This window comes from Papio anubis, chromosome 12 (genome assembly GCF_008728515.1).
Source record: "Papio anubis isolate 15944 chromosome 12, Panubis1.0, whole genome shotgun sequence".
In the NCBI taxonomy this organism is placed as follows: Eukaryota; Metazoa; Chordata; class Mammalia; order Primates; family Cercopithecidae; genus Papio; species Papio anubis.
The window spans coordinates 31,695,468-31,710,847 of NC_044987.1; the positions used below are offsets into that span (position 1 = coordinate 31,695,468).

General features: G+C 38.3%; 2 protein-coding genes across 8 annotated transcripts in view; one reads left to right on the forward strand and one right to left on the reverse strand.

The window, feature by feature from the left end:
- Positions 1-15,380, reverse strand: part of LOC103877852 (endogenous retrovirus group K member 7 Env polyprotein-like) — a 337,491-nt gene that overhangs the window by 260,182 nt on the left and 61,929 nt on the right. The gene's annotated exons all lie outside the window — the stretch shown is intronic.
- MMP7 (matrix metallopeptidase 7) lies at positions 1,101-11,522 on the forward strand. Its single transcript, XM_003910597.5, has 6 exons — positions 1,101-1,290; positions 3,899-4,125; positions 4,211-4,359; positions 6,943-7,071; positions 8,629-8,790; positions 11,234-11,522. Exons 1-6 carry the CDS (start codon positions 1,174-1,176, stop codon positions 11,260-11,262), a joined length of 813 nt encoding a protein of 270 aa, XP_003910646.1. The 5' UTR covers positions 1,101-1,173; the 3' UTR covers positions 11,263-11,522.

Sequence of the window (15,380 nt, forward strand, 5' to 3'; positions counted from 1 at the left end):
TGATGTATTACAGTCAAAAGCCATGGTGCTCTCCCAAGTAATGTATAATGTAATAAAGGAGACAGACCTATTACAACATGAATAGGCAGTACAGTGGGATAGAAAAAGCACTGAGCTACTATCTGTGTGAGCTGAGAGAAGTATAGTAAGTTAAATTGTCATCTTGGCCTCAGTTTCATCTTTGGTAAGAATAGAGTCATTGGGCTAGAATCTGTAGGTAATGGATTCTTACTGCTATACATAGAATAACCATTTTGTGTACTAAGGACCAATGCATCCCTACCTGTAGCTGGGTAGCAGCCAGAGTCAGAGTGATTGGAAGAAAAAAATTGGATACAATGATTTCCAAGTTGAAGGTCTAGCTTTGGAAGAATCTGTGACTATAAAATGAGAAGCAGAATAAGTAAGCCAGATGAACAGTTAAGCCTATGCTTGTAGATTTTTGTTGGCTTGGTATTTTTTCATGTTTATTTCAAGAAGAATTAGAGGCAGTGTTCACCACTAAGAAAAGACATAAACTGATTAAAAGGAGATCCAAAGAAGGGAATTATCACTGCTCTGCCAAGGGACCCAGAAGGTGAGGGGACACAACACAGTTCTATGGTCGCCATTAATCCACCCGCACAGCAGCATCTCCATCTGCCTCCTGCCATCTTTCCCCTGTATAGAGAACGACAGGATGTTGGTGATGTTCTATTTCTTGACTTTGGTGACTGTTACAGTCTTTGCTTAATTATATTTCATTATTTATATGTTTTGTGCACTTTTTCATACCTTTCAATTTTAAAAAAATCCTTTAAAAATATATGGTACAATCATGTCCTGAATGATGCCTCCCTACATTTTTAAATTGAAAAGACCTATGTGAGCAGTCATTTGACTTTGGCAAACAAATGAGGTTTCTCATGGATTCAATTTTTGCGGCAGACAGAAAAAAAATCCTTTGAAAGACAAATACATTGTGTGCTTCCTGCCAATAAGGATGTAATACTTCCTCGTTTTAGTTAATGAAAAATAACACATACTTTCAAAGTTCTGTAGACTCTAAAAAGAAAGAAAACACTCAAATGAGTCACCTATTTCCACATTTGAGGCTCAGAAGCTATATAAATTTCTGCAGTCACTAGCAGAAAACACCAAATCAACCATAGGTCCAAGAACAATTGTCTCTGTATGGCAGCTATGCGACTCACCGTGCTATGTGCTGTGTGCCTGCTGCCTGGCAGCCTGGCCCTGCCGCTGCCTCGGGAGGCGGGAGGCATGAGTGAGCTCCAGTGGAAACAGGCTCAGGTATGTCACAGCCCACTTACTTGGGGTTCCATTCTTTTGCCATCTACATTAAGAAATGTGTTTTTCAATTATTTCCCTTCCCATGTTAGCATTGCAGTGGAATTTCCTTTGGGGTAGTTTTTCTGATTATAAAAGCAATATATGTTTTCATCAAGTAGCCATTAAAAGCAGGTTTCAGAGTCTGCTCTAATCGGGCTTGAGTTCCAACCCTCCACTCACTATGTAGATAGACTCAGGAAGGTCATTAAACTTCTGTAAGCTTCAGGTTTCCAATTTGGAAGTTGGAGATAAGCATGGTATCAACCAAATGAGGGTGTTGTAAAGCATTTAACACAGTACCTGAAACATTGTTTAAATTAAGTTCTTATTTTTATTTATTATAACTTGAGATTCTTTTTCTATAGCATACAGAATATTGCCTCTTAAGATACAACTTGTAAATATACTGTTTGTATATTTACAAAACTGTTTGTAATGGAGATATTTGAAGTCAGAAAACATGGGTAGAAGTTACAACTCTCCAACAAATCAATGACGATAGACAAGGCATTAACTTTTGACTTTGTTTTCTCCTGTGTTCAGCAGAAAAAAATACTATGTGTTTTATACCACACGGGGTATTCTAGTAAGTAAATGAGGTGATAACAAAACTGACTAGCATGTATGTAACAATTGTAGATTATAAAGTACTACATATACATTGTGACATTTAATCCTTAGTTCTATAAAAAGAGGAAACCAAGGTTAAATTGATTCGTATACTTATTAGTGGTAGAGATAGAAATCAAGGGCAAGTGCTTCTGGTTCAAAAATCATGTTCTTTCCAATATGCTTCTTAATAAGCAGTCTAATAAATACAAGCAGTCTACTAATTATTATTTGGTCAACTAATGGTATGATTACTCATAAGCATTATTTGTAAATTTAGGCTTTAAGCATAAGAAAAGTCAATTTTTAATTTGCATTAACTTAGACTTTTAAAAAGTTCCAGTTATAACAAGTTAGATTGAACCACATGAAGTTACTAGTATTTAACTTTTAAAATCTCCAAAACAGCAATTTTATATGGTTCCACCTAATGAATTCTCCAGAAAGAGTACTTTGCATTTAGTTTCTTTACTTAGAGTGCAGGTTAGCAGAAACTTAGAGTTTCTTTACTCGGAGGGATGTTAGCTAGGTTTAACAAAAAATAGGAAAAGTCATCTCAACAAAGATTTACCAAATCTCACATCCAGAGGGTGTCTTGGTAAAGTCTGTAGCTCTAGAAGGGATTAAATGGGTTATTTGTTTTTAAGTAAAGGATCAGTTATCAATTGTCATGGATGAACATAAGTATTTGTGGTACTTAATGAGACAACTGTTGGCAACAGGAAAAAAAGTTACAATATTAATAAGATTTCTTACATAAATTGCATATTCCTGAGCTGTCCTAAGACAGGTAACCATTACCATCTACTCAAAATAAACTGCAAATTAGTAAGTCAATGTTTAAATCGTTTTAACAACAATACTATCAGGCATCATATAACCCTACACATGTTTCTAATGTATAGAAGTCAAAACACTTAAGTTCAAATACTGGCTCCTTCAGTTACTCACGAGGTGATCTTATGCAATTTATTTAACTTCTCTGAGCTGTGTTTCTTCATATATAAAATAGGGATAACAATGCCATACTTGTTTCATAGGGTGGTTATGAGGTTTACATAAAATAAATATGTGAGTGCCTGGCACTAGTAAGTGCTTAAAAATGTTCCTCTGAGGTTGCTATTGTTAGTTCATTCACTTCTGTTGTTGTATTTGTGCTGCTGGATTCCTATTCTCATATCCAGATACTGAGAACCTTTAGAGAAATTCCCAGGAACCCAACTTTGTGTGGAATAAACCTGGGAGACCTACTGTATACTACAATCTCCCAAAGTGGGTTTGACTAGAGATTTACCAGCAGAAAGAGGGGCTGGGAATGGAATGAGCAGAAAGAGGGAAAAGAGGGCCTAGGAGTCAGGAAAGTCAAGTCCAGTTCTGCTACTAATTTAAGGTGTGAACCTGGGCACATAAATCATTTAGTTGTTATAAGCTTTGGTTCCTTCGCTGGATTATTAAATTGAACTACTTAATAATTTGCTAATATCTTTTCCCAGAGCTAAAATTTTAAGACCCTTTAACTTTTGGCTGGAACTACATCTCAGCTGGACCTTAGAGAGGGCTGGTTGACCTCAGCTCTCCCCCACAGGGTCTATGATAACACAGAGAGAAGGTCCCAGTTGTACCCCTGAGGACAGACTGGTACATGCTTCCTGATTGCTCTTACACACATCCAGGCTTTATAAAGTGTATAGTGTATTTCTGCCCCAAACATTTAAAGGGATTTTTTTAAAACTGAGGGATTCTTTTCTTTTGCTCATGAAATGGCATGCCAGTGCTTCATTAGCAATATTAAATTTTCTCCTCACTAATGCACACTTATTTTACTCAGTGACTATGTAATTATTCTGTCTTCAAATCATTATTTGAATCCACAGGAACCAAAGGCAAGAGATGTATAAGCTTCTAAGATAAAAGAAGATAATAAACAAGAACTATGGATTAATTACTCTCTTTTCAATAGGACTATCTCAAGAGATTTTATCTCTATGACTCAGAAACAAAAAATGCCAACAGTTTAGAAGCCAAACTCAAGGAGATGGAAAAATTCTTTGGCCTGCCTATAACTGGAATGTTAAACTCCCGCATCATAGAAATAATGCAGAAGCCCAGATGTGGAGTGCCAGATGTTGCAGAATACTCACTATTTCCAAATAGCCCAAAATGGACTTCCAAAGTAGTTACCTACAGGTTAGTTTTGCTCTGGCTCATTTTGGCAAAAACAATGAAGCCTGTTTCCTAAGAGGTCAAACATTGTTTTCTTGTTTGCTACTAGGATTGTATCATATACTCGAGACTTACCGCATTTTACAGTGGATCGATTAGTGTCAAAGGCTTTAAACATGTGGGGCAAAGAGATCCCCCTGCATTTCAGGAAAGTTGTATGGGGAACTGCTGACATCATGATTGGCTTTGCACGAGGAGGTAAGAAAGATTCCTGTAGGCTAATCCTGTGTCCTGTTTTGTTTGTTCATGGTTTATATCAGTGCTCTTTTCTTATGAGGATTAAAATCCTTCAATGAGATTTGATTGGTAGATAGATAGATAGATAGATAGATAGATAGATAGATAGATAGATAGATTGATTTAGTAATATTGTTATAATGTTTATAATCTGGTAATATATAGCCAGTCTTTATAGGAGCAGTCGGCAAACTAGGACCCACTGAGCCAAATCCAGCCCACCTTCTGTTTTTGTAAACAAAGTTTTACTGGAACACAGTCAGGATCCTTCATTTCCCTATTATCTATGACTGTTTGGGGTCAGGCTGCAATTGTGACAGAGATGACAAAGCTTAAACACTTGTTATCTGATCCTTTACAGAAAAAGTTTGCCAATCTCTGTTTTGTAATGTGAATTATTATTTGTATGTACAGTCAAGAACTGCTTAACAATAGGAATACATTCTGAGAAATGAGACCTTTGGCAATCTTGTCATTGTGCTAACATCATAGACTACACTTACACAAACCCAGGTGATACAGCCTACTATCCAACTAGGCTATATAGTATAGCCTATTGCTCCTTGGCTGTAAATCTATACAGCATGTTACTATACTGAATACGGTAGGCAACTATAACACAATGGCAAGTATTTGTGTGTCTAAACATATTCAAACATTGAAAAGGTAATGCACTGAGCTATGACATTATCACAGCTACTATATCACTAGGCTATAGGAATTTTTCAGCTCCATTATAGTCTTACAGGACCATTGTATATGTGGTCTGTTGACTGAAAGATCATTATGTAGCACATGACTATATGTTTACAATGTATCGAGCTAACATCAATATTAAATCAACAGAAAGAGCTGTAGCTTCCAAAGGCCTCAAGAGGCCCCTGAGAAGTGGTATATAACCTGTTGCTAATGCCTTTCATGTGGCAAGGAAGTAGGAAATGGAAACTTTCATATTAAAGAACTTAAAAATATATAACCCACCAGGGCGTGGTGGCTCATGCCTATAATCTCAACACTTCGGGAGACCGAGGCAGGTGGATCATCTGTGGTCAGGAGTTTAAGACCAGCCTGGCCAATATGGTGAAACCTCCTCTCTACTAAAACAAAAATTAGCTGAGCATGGTGGCGCATGCCTGTAATTCCAGCTATTTGGGAGGCTGAAGCATGAGAATCGCTTGAACCCAGGAGACAGAGGTTGCAGTAAGCCAAGATCACACCACTGTATTCCAGCCTGGGCAACAGAGCAAGACTATGTCTCAAAAAAATATATATATATATAAAAAATACACATATATTGTATATATACAAATATATATGTGTATATATATAATACATATATAGTATATATACAAATATATATGTATATATAAAAATATATACATATATGCAAATATATATATATTTTTATATAAACCCTTTTTTTAGTATATGGGTTATATATGTGTGTGTGTGTGTGTGTGTATATATATATAACACATATACATAAACTGTTCTTAATTGCTAGTGTTTCGTGGTGCAACTTTAGAGAAAAATGTTGCCCATTTAGGTCTGTTCTATGTGGAACTGTCCGGCTACTGTAGCTGAAATTTGAACTTCAACCCACAATATTGAAAACACTGAAGAAAATGCTATGGGAAAGCACTAATCATAGCACTACAAGTTTTTTAAGAGCTAGATAAACTGGACCGGCCTCATATCACCTTGAAGATAACCAGCTCTGCATCACAAATTAAAGGACTATCAAAAGCCATTTTAAGAGATCTTGAGCATGGCTCTCTAAGAGACTATTTACTATGCCCACAAAGAATAAGCTAGGTTTTTAAGAAAAAAAAAAAATATGAAATGGTGTACAAATTACCTGCCAAATGCAGTATTCATATTCATTCTCCCTCCCACCACCCTTTGACAGAGCAAAATGGTCAAATTTAACAAAAGCTTAAATGCAACCCTAAGTTAGATATAACTGCATTTTAAGTCCTATATCCAGTAAGCTTTCAATATATGGTGATTATCAGTGATGAGCAATGATTCTGTGAAAGGAAAAAGTGTCTGGGCCAAGAAAGCACCCCAACTACCCTGTGAATGCAACTGACAGCGTGTAACAATGCCAGCTACTTGGACTGGGCTGCTTTTTTTTTTTTTTAATTTATTTTTTGAGATGGAGTTTCACTCTTGTAACCCAGGCTGGAGTGCAGTGGCATGATCTCGGCTCACTGCAACTTCCACCTCCTGAGTTCAAGCAATTCTCCAGCCTCAGCCTTCCAAGTAGCTAGGATTACAGGCATGTGCCACCACGCCCAGTTAATTTTTGTATTTTTAGTAGAGATGGGGTTTCACCATGTTGGCCAGACTAGTCTCAAACTCCTGACCTCAGGTGATCCACCCAGCTCAGCCTCCCAAAGTGCTGGGATTACAGGCGTGGGCCACCGTGCCTGGCCTGGACTGGGCTGCTTTTTCTAGCCTCAATAATCATATAAACTGAAAAATAAAATTATTGGAGAAAAAAAATCAGTCACTAAGAACAATCACTCCATTTTCTTTCAGCTCATGGGGACCCATACCCGTTTGATGGGCCAGGAAACACGCTGGCTCATGCCTTTGCACCTGGGCCAGGTCTTGGAGGAGATGCTCACTTCGATGAGGATGAACGCTGGACGGATGGTAGCAGTCTAGGTATAGCATCTCATGTCTCTTCTACTCCACATCCTTTTTAAAATCCTGGACTTACACTAAGTTAAATAATTATTTTAATTTATAATAAGTATTGAGCCCTTGCTAAGTGCCAAACACTGTACTATATGCCTGAAATGCATTATTTCATGTAATATACTCATAATGCTACACATACAGAAGATGGACACTCAGGCTATGGCGTCAAGCAGCACTGGTCCAATTTGCTGTACATCTACCAATTACTCTGTGTCATTGGGCAAGTTATTGAATTTCTCTGAGCCTCAGTCTCCTCCTCTGTGGAATGGGAATATAAATAGTTCCCACATCAAGGATTCTTTAAATTAAATGGGATAATGCCTATATAGTGCCTGGAATATATTAATAATTCAATAAATTATAGCTCTTTCTTCATATTTCCAAAAAATACATGCTCCAAATGGAAAAGAAAGGGAAGTAGAAACTACGATATTTAAGAAGTATACACAATTCTGGAATTATTCACTATTTTCCAAAAAGAACCAATCCATGACTTAGTCTATCATATTTATCATTTTACATGGTAGGATATTATAGGCACATCAGAGAAGTAATGGAGAAGACTCTGGCATAAAAATCCCAACTAGAGACAATTTAAAAAAACAAAAACAAAAACAAAAAAAGGCTACCAACTGGCCCTAAAAGGGAAATTTGTATTTGTGTTTGGCAAAGGGAATTCACCATAGCTTGCTGCCTTGCTTTGAAAATCTATGTAAAATTGTGATGCTGCCTCCCATTCACATCTAGCATATTCTTTTCATTCTTTTTTCTTCCCACTTAAGGTAGGTAAAAGGCAGTTTCCTTCAATTCAATGCTACATCACCAGAGCTCTGGCCACTCCTCAAACTCACAGGCTCACATCTTCCACATACTTGTAAAGCCTTTCAATGAGTCTGAAGGAGAGCAAAGGATATATGTAATATAAGTTAATGAATCAAAATGAAAGACAAAACTCAGCATTGCCTGGAGATCCTGCCTTTCAATCTTCGCTTTCTCAAAGCCAACTTTCTCTCCTCTGATATCCAAAGTCACTAACATTTATTGAATGGCTGTGACTTCCCAAATATTGTGAAACTCTAGTTATCATGACAAATCTATAGGGCAGGAATTACTGTCTCTGTTTAACAGGTGAGAAACGGAGACTCGGCAACATCAATTAATCTGTCCAGAGTTGTCCAGCTAGTAAGCAGTGGAGCTACATTTCAAACCTAGGTCTTAGTGCTTTTAAAGCCTTTGCTTTCCACTGCAGAGTATTGCTGCCTGAATGAAAGAAGCAAATAAAAAACATTACACATTTTTAAGAAGCAGAAGTAGTGATGAGATTAAAGTACTCCTATTCTGATTATCCTTCTAACCTCTCTCCACTTTTGAAAGCCTAGAAACAAATAAGTAAGCTACCGAGGGCTAAAAATTGGGTATTTTTCTTTAGTTATTTAAATTATGATATCATATATTATATGTAATATTACAATAATATATGCAGCTATTTTTATCATAAGTTTCTCACTTCTTCGGTTGTAGGAATTAACTTCCTGTATGCTGCAACGCATGAACTTGGCCATTCTTTGGGTATGGGACATTCTTCTGATCCCAATGCAGTGATGTATCCGACCTATGGAAACGGAGATCCCCAAAATTTTAAACTTTCCCAGGATGATATTAAAGGCATTCAGAAACTATATGGTAATATTTATTATTTCAAATAAGAGGATTTCACATTTTCTTTTTAGAGTGGGGTAGGAAAAGAAAGGTGAGGAAGTGGGTATTTACCTGGAAAACCACACTGGAACTTATATCAAAAAGCCTATTAAGGGGAGGAACTGGGGACCTTAGATACTTAAAATATAACTAGGCTGTGTTATACCTTGCAGATGTTGATTGTGAGTTTCAGTAACATAGTACAATATGGTAAAATTATGCAAATGATATTGTCAAGATTTTCTTCAAGCTGCCACCCACTGCTCTTCCTCTCTCAGTTTAAATAGTTTATTTAGGAGAGTGTCCCCTGTAGGGGTGGATTGAAGGGACAAAACACCATTCTTCATAGCTGCCCACTCCTAAAGATTCAACTCTAAATAATTAAAAGTGACCCTACTATTCCTGTTTGCATATACATGCAGAGAAAGTGGTTAACCACGGACAGAAACTGCTTATCATTCCTGGTCTTGATACTTATGTATATCCCATGTCCCAGTCTATGCTTTTTTGGTTTAATCAAGTTCCAAATTCAGTTTTTTTAAGAAAACTGATTTGGATTTACTGAATTGAGTCAGCCAAAAGTAGAATTTGAGAAAGAAATCAAAGGACAAGAATAAAAACCTCTGTCTCTGGATAAAGGTAACGAAAGTAAGGTTCACAGAGGCTAAGTGGGCTGTCTAAGGTCATGTGACTGCCAAGTGCTTGAGCCTTGATTCCAAATGAGGGCTATGTGACTTCATACTCTTTCTACTACATATCCCTGCCTATCACTGCCCAGTAAGCTTTTTATCCTAGTAAGGATAAAAGAATACAGAATGGCATATTTAAATCAGCAGATATAACTAAACCTAGCCAGTAAAAAAGATCAGGATGAAGAGAATACACTGCAAAAAGATCATATAAGACTCTTCGAATGATCACATGAGCAACGAAAGTGCTTCCACATAATAGAGGATTGTCCTCAAGGGAGAAATATTCCAGTAAGACACTGGATTTAAGATATCAGTTCAACCTAGCATTTACTATAAATTAGCATGTACCAAAATGTATTCTCAGAACACTAGTCCTACAGGGTGATTTCCAGATAAGGCGACTATGGAGAAATAAGTTCAAGAAACACTACCTACTATATTTCAGGTACATAGAATATTGGAGAGTATAGACTATTGAACAAACGTTTAACCGAGTGTTTCCTAAATTATAATCCTTTTTACGGGTCTTAATGAGTCCCATAAAATAGTACTTCAGAGAACGCACTTTGGAAAATGCTATGTAACTATTCCCAAAAGATCTGACTTAACGAACCACTGCTGTCCAAACGATTCACAAAATGCTGACTATTGTTGGTAAAGCTATCACCAAGAAAACTGAAAATACTACCCTCCCCTTACAGAAAACTGTGAAACTCATGGAATATTCTACAGCAGTCTGTAAATATTTTAGAACCCTAAGAAAAATACAAAGAGAATAAAGAAGATCCGAGGCATACTGATTAAATTTAATAGGAAGAAAAGAGACTAGTACATTAAAACCTTAAGTATTAGACAAAAGGGCACCCCTGGTCAGAGGTGGAAAGAAGTAACTTCTGGACAAATGGAAATAGAATTTAATTATGTAGGCTGTAAATGTAGAGAGTTAATCTAAAACAGAATATGAGCAGAAAACATAGATTCCAAAGAAAGTGATTAAGATACAAGATTCCTAATGCTATACTCAGAATGATAAAAATAATAGCTGACTGGGCACGGTGGCTCACGCCTTTACCCAGCACTTTGGGAGGCTGAGGCGGGTGGGGATCGCTTGAGGCCACGAGTTTGAGACCTGGGCAACATGGCAAAACCCCATCTCTACTAAAAATACAAAAATTAGCCAGGCATGAAGGTGTGTTTCTGTAGTCCCAGCAACTCGGAAGGCTGAGGCATGAGAATTGCTGGAACCCAGGAGGCAGAGGTTGCAGTGAGTCAAGATCACACCACTGCACTCCAGCCTGGGCAACAGAGTGAGACTCCATCTCAAAAAATAAATAAATAATAGCTAACATGCATTGAGTACTTGCAGTATTCCAAGACTTCACATGGATTGACTCATTTAATTCAAGAATTCAATGAGACATTATTATCCACATTTTACAGATTTGTAATCCGATGCTAAGAGAGGTTAAGTAGTAAACTACCTAAGGTCACACAGCTAGTAAACTGGTAGAGACAAGATACAAAGGTACCTGAGCCCTAGGCCCACACTCCAGTCAATCCTGCCTTCTTAGCCTCTGGAGGTTGTTCTTCAGAATCTTTGTCCCAGGCACACAGAACTGGGCTGAGTAAATAATAGATTATACTTTCTGTGACATTTCCTTTGTCTGTATAATCTTAGGATGGTTTTTATGCATTTTCTACACATCAGAATGTTCTCTTTTTTTTTCTCTCAATAGGAAAGAGAAGTAATTCAAGAAAGAAATAGAAACTTCAAGGAGAACATCCATTCATTCATTGGGTTTTATATCATTGTTGCACAATCAGAATTGATAAGCACTGTTCTTCCACTCTGTTTAGCAATTATGTCACCCTTTTTTATTGCAGTTGGTTTTTGAATGTCTTTCACTCCTTTTAAGGATAAACTCATTTATGGCGTGACTGTGTCTTACTCATCTATACTAGCAGTGGGTAGATGTCAATAAATGTTATGTACACAAATAAATAAAATGTTTATTCTGTGGTAAATTTATTTATATTTGGGAGCACTCTTTCTATGGCAAGTGAAGACATACTATACAATGAAAAGAAAGACTAGGACAAAGAAAGAATCCCACCACACTATTTTGGGGTCTTCTGCTGCACCTCACCCTTCCACGCAAGAGGGAAGGTAGGAGCTCCACCTCTTTATCGTTCACTAGTGTGCCTAAAGTTACACTAATTTCCCCTTACCTTTGTGGCCCGTGCTCTCACTCTGAGTCCTCTGGAAAATCCAATTCTTCCCACAAATGTCTGAGAATTTTCAACAACTTACAACTTACCACCTCACCGTCACTTCCAGCTCCAAGTTCCTACCTCCCCATCACCTGCTGATTTTCATGCAACCTCTCCTACTGCAGCCACTCTCCAGGTTCCCTTCCCTTTTCCCCATGCCAACCCAGATATTGGTCTCACCCTATTCTCTTTAACTTTCTACAAACCAGTGCTACAGGCTTCAATGAAAAGGTAGATGTTGCTGGAGATTTGCATAAATAGTGGAATTTTCATAAAATTGAACAAAACTAAAATTGGATGTTATTCCCATCCTTCAAATCTTTTTTTTTTTGGGGGGGGGAGGGCAGAGGCAGAGTCTCATTCTGTTGCCCAGGTTGGCTTGCAGTGGCATGCGATCTCGGCTCACTGCAACCTCCACCTCCTGGGTTCAAGCGATTCTCCTGCTTCAGCCTCCCAAGTAGCTGGGATTATAGGCACATGCCACCATCCCTGCCTAATTTTTGTATTTTTAGTAGAGATGGGGTTTCACCATATTGGCCAGACTGGTCTTGAACTCCTGACCTCCAGTGATCCACTGGTCTGAGTCTCCCAGTGCTAGGATTGCAGGTGTGAGCCACCGCACCCAGCCCAAATCCTTTACTTATCCCAGATAGGAATTTCTCACTGGCCACCTACTTCTGCAGGCTGCAGCCTCCTATCACCTCTCTCCCAACATCTCTTGTCTTTAAACCCCACTCCTTCTCACTTCCCCAGAAACTCATTTTCCTGATGTCCTTCAGCTCAGGTCCTCCCTTTCCACACACAGAAACCCACTGTGTTTCTCTGGGTGAAGCACTCTCTGTGCAGGGTTTAACCTTAATTAGCAGAACACGGAGCTGGCAAGGGCTTTGCCATTTCAGCCTTCTCTTTCTTCCTCCTCCTGCACACTCCCAATACCCAAGCATGTCTTTCTCTATAGGGAGATGAACAATTGAAATTTACTTTCTTACCGATAAAAATTATCCCTCCCACACATACCCTAAAAGCAGATCAGTATCCCAAAATTCAGAACTATCCTGCAGCCTTAGGAAGCCATTCCCAGAATAGATCAAATGAGAGGAGAATCCACAATCCAGGCAAAATATAAAGTGTATGTGAACAAGAGTTCAAAGACCCTTTTAAAACATAAGGAAATATATATATATATACACATATATATACACACACACACATATATATATATACACACACACACACACACACATGATGCTGGAATGAAAAGGAAGTTATGTCATTAAATTCAAGTTCTTCCTTTTGTAGAAGACAAAACAGAGATTAAATGATTTCCCTAAGGTTCACAGTAAGCAAAAGTGGTGATTAAACATTTTGTTGTTTGTTTAACTCTTTGTATTTTGATTTTCGACAGCAGGAGGCAGTATCTATCTTGCAGCTAAAGTGGATGTCTATTGTTTTAATCTGCGCATCACCCTACTTTTGGAGACAAGAAACTACCTTTTCCCTTTGTGTACAATCTTCATGAGATGTCACATAGGTTGCTACAAGCTGCCTGGGCTGAGAGAAGAGTACAGCACCCAAGCTTGGTCTATCAGACACCGTCTCCCAAAAACACTGGAGGGATTATAGGTGGATTCAAACTGGCCATGGGGCTCTGGAGACACTGCCTATTGAATCCTGCACCCAGACAGATTGCCCGAGGTTGCCCTGGGCCCTGTCCTTCTCATAGCTTAGGTGTAGGGCTTCTCTTCCAGATTTATAACTGACTGCACTGCCTTCCAATACATTTTGTCTATTGCTTAAGTTATCCATAGTTAGTTCATGTCTGTGGTTTGCAATCCCTGGCACAGTAGCTTAGTTGTCTTTCCTAGGGTATCTGCACATACGGGCTCCGTTCTGTATTTCACCACATACTTCAATCTTAAAAATGAAGTAAGCTCTAACAGAGCAGAGAAGTAAATAAAATGTTCTTTTTCTGATCAAATAGCATAAAACTAACTGGTAAACAGAAATTTTTCCTAGCAAATAAGGACCCATTTTTTCTAATTGTGGTAAAATACATTTAACATAAAATTTACCATCTCAACCATTAAGTGTACAGTTCAGTAATGTTAAGTGTATTCACATTGTTGCACAAGAGAAAAAGTCCTTAACCTCAGCACTATTGGCATTTTTGACTACATAATTCTTTGTTGTGTCCTATGTATTAAGAATATTAGGCCAGGCACAGTGGCTCATGCCTATAATCCCAGCACTGTGGGAGGCTAAGGCGAGCAGATTGTGTGAGCCCAGATATTAAAGACCAGCCTGGGCAACATAGCAAAACCCCATCTCTACAAAAAATTTGACAATTAGCCAGGCATAGTTGTACGTACCTGTAGTCCCAGCTACTTGGAAGGCTGAGGTGGCAGGATTGCTTGAGTCCAGGAGGTCAAGGCTGCAGTGAGGTATGACTGTACCACTGCACTCCAGGCTGGGCAACAGAGCAAGACCCTGTCTCAAAAGAGAAAACAAAAAGAATGCTTGCAGTTACCCCTGGCCTCTATGCACTGATGCCAGTAGAATATCCTCAGTTCTCTCAACCAAAAAAGTCTTCAGACCGTACCAAATATCCTCCAAGAGGAAAAATAGTCCCCAGTTGAGAACCACTGAGCTAAAGAGAATAAACTATTCCATTGTATTATACTTAGCATCCCTTCTACCATTTTCACCCAGGACACCATCATACTCTAATTCTGTACCATCCCATGAGAAAGAAAAACCAGTAAGAGATTAAGGTGACATTGCCTGTTTTTGACACTTATTTGAGGAAAAGATTGTCATATTTTAAGAAATAAACACCTGAATTCTGGTTGGGCATGTAGCTCATGCCTGTAATCACAACACTTTGGGAGGCCGAGGCAGGCAGATCATTTGAAGTCAGGAGTTCAAGACCAGCCTGGCCAACATAGCAAAACCCCCTCTCTACTAAAAATACAAAAATTAGCCAGGTTCGTGATGGCAGGCACCTGTAATCTCAGCTACTTGGGAGACTAAGGCATGAGGATCACTTGAGCCCAGGAGGCAGAGGTTGCAGTGAGCTGAGATCATGCCACCGCACTCCAGCCTAGGTGATAGAGTGACACCCTGTCTCAAAAAAAAAAAAAAAATCTGTATTCTAAAGCCAGGGTACTATGTATTTATAGAAGTCCATAAGACTTGGGTGTATTTTATAAATTACTTGTTATTTTTCTGGTTTTAAAGTCAATAAACTCCAGTTTAAGAAAAAGGTCTTAGATGAATTTGTCTTCCCTCCTTTCAAAGATTCCATTTAAGCAGTAGTGAAGGAATAAAACAGAACAGGAGGAGGTCTGCAATGGACAAGGGATTTCAATCAATTTCTGTAAGATCTAATACAGCTGATACACTAAACATATCAGCCTCAGCCTAGGATGTACAAAGAGACCTACAGTGAAAATGGGAGTTCAATTGTCTAACTCCTGAGAGGCTTTGAAATCTCAGTTAGAAGGTTTAATGAAGGCAGGGTGAAAAATGATATCAGGGGATTAACTGTGTATGTGTACATGCGTATAAGACAATTAACTTCATTTCATCCCTTTAACAAAAAAAGGCAGAGAG

Excerpts from the sequence above, each read along its gene's own strand:
- MMP7 (XM_003910597.5), top strand. The coding sequence starts at position 1,174 with ATGGCAGCTATGCGACTCACCGTGCTATGTGCTGTGTGCCTGCTGCCT. Across the intron at positions 1,291-3,898 it reads TCCAGTGGAAACAGGCTCAG|GACTATCTCAAGAGATTTTA; the intron begins GTATGTCACAGC and ends TCTTTTCAATAG. Across the intron at positions 7,072-8,628 it reads GACGGATGGTAGCAGTCTAG|GAATTAACTTCCTGTATGCT; the intron begins GTATAGCATCTC and ends CTTCGGTTGTAG.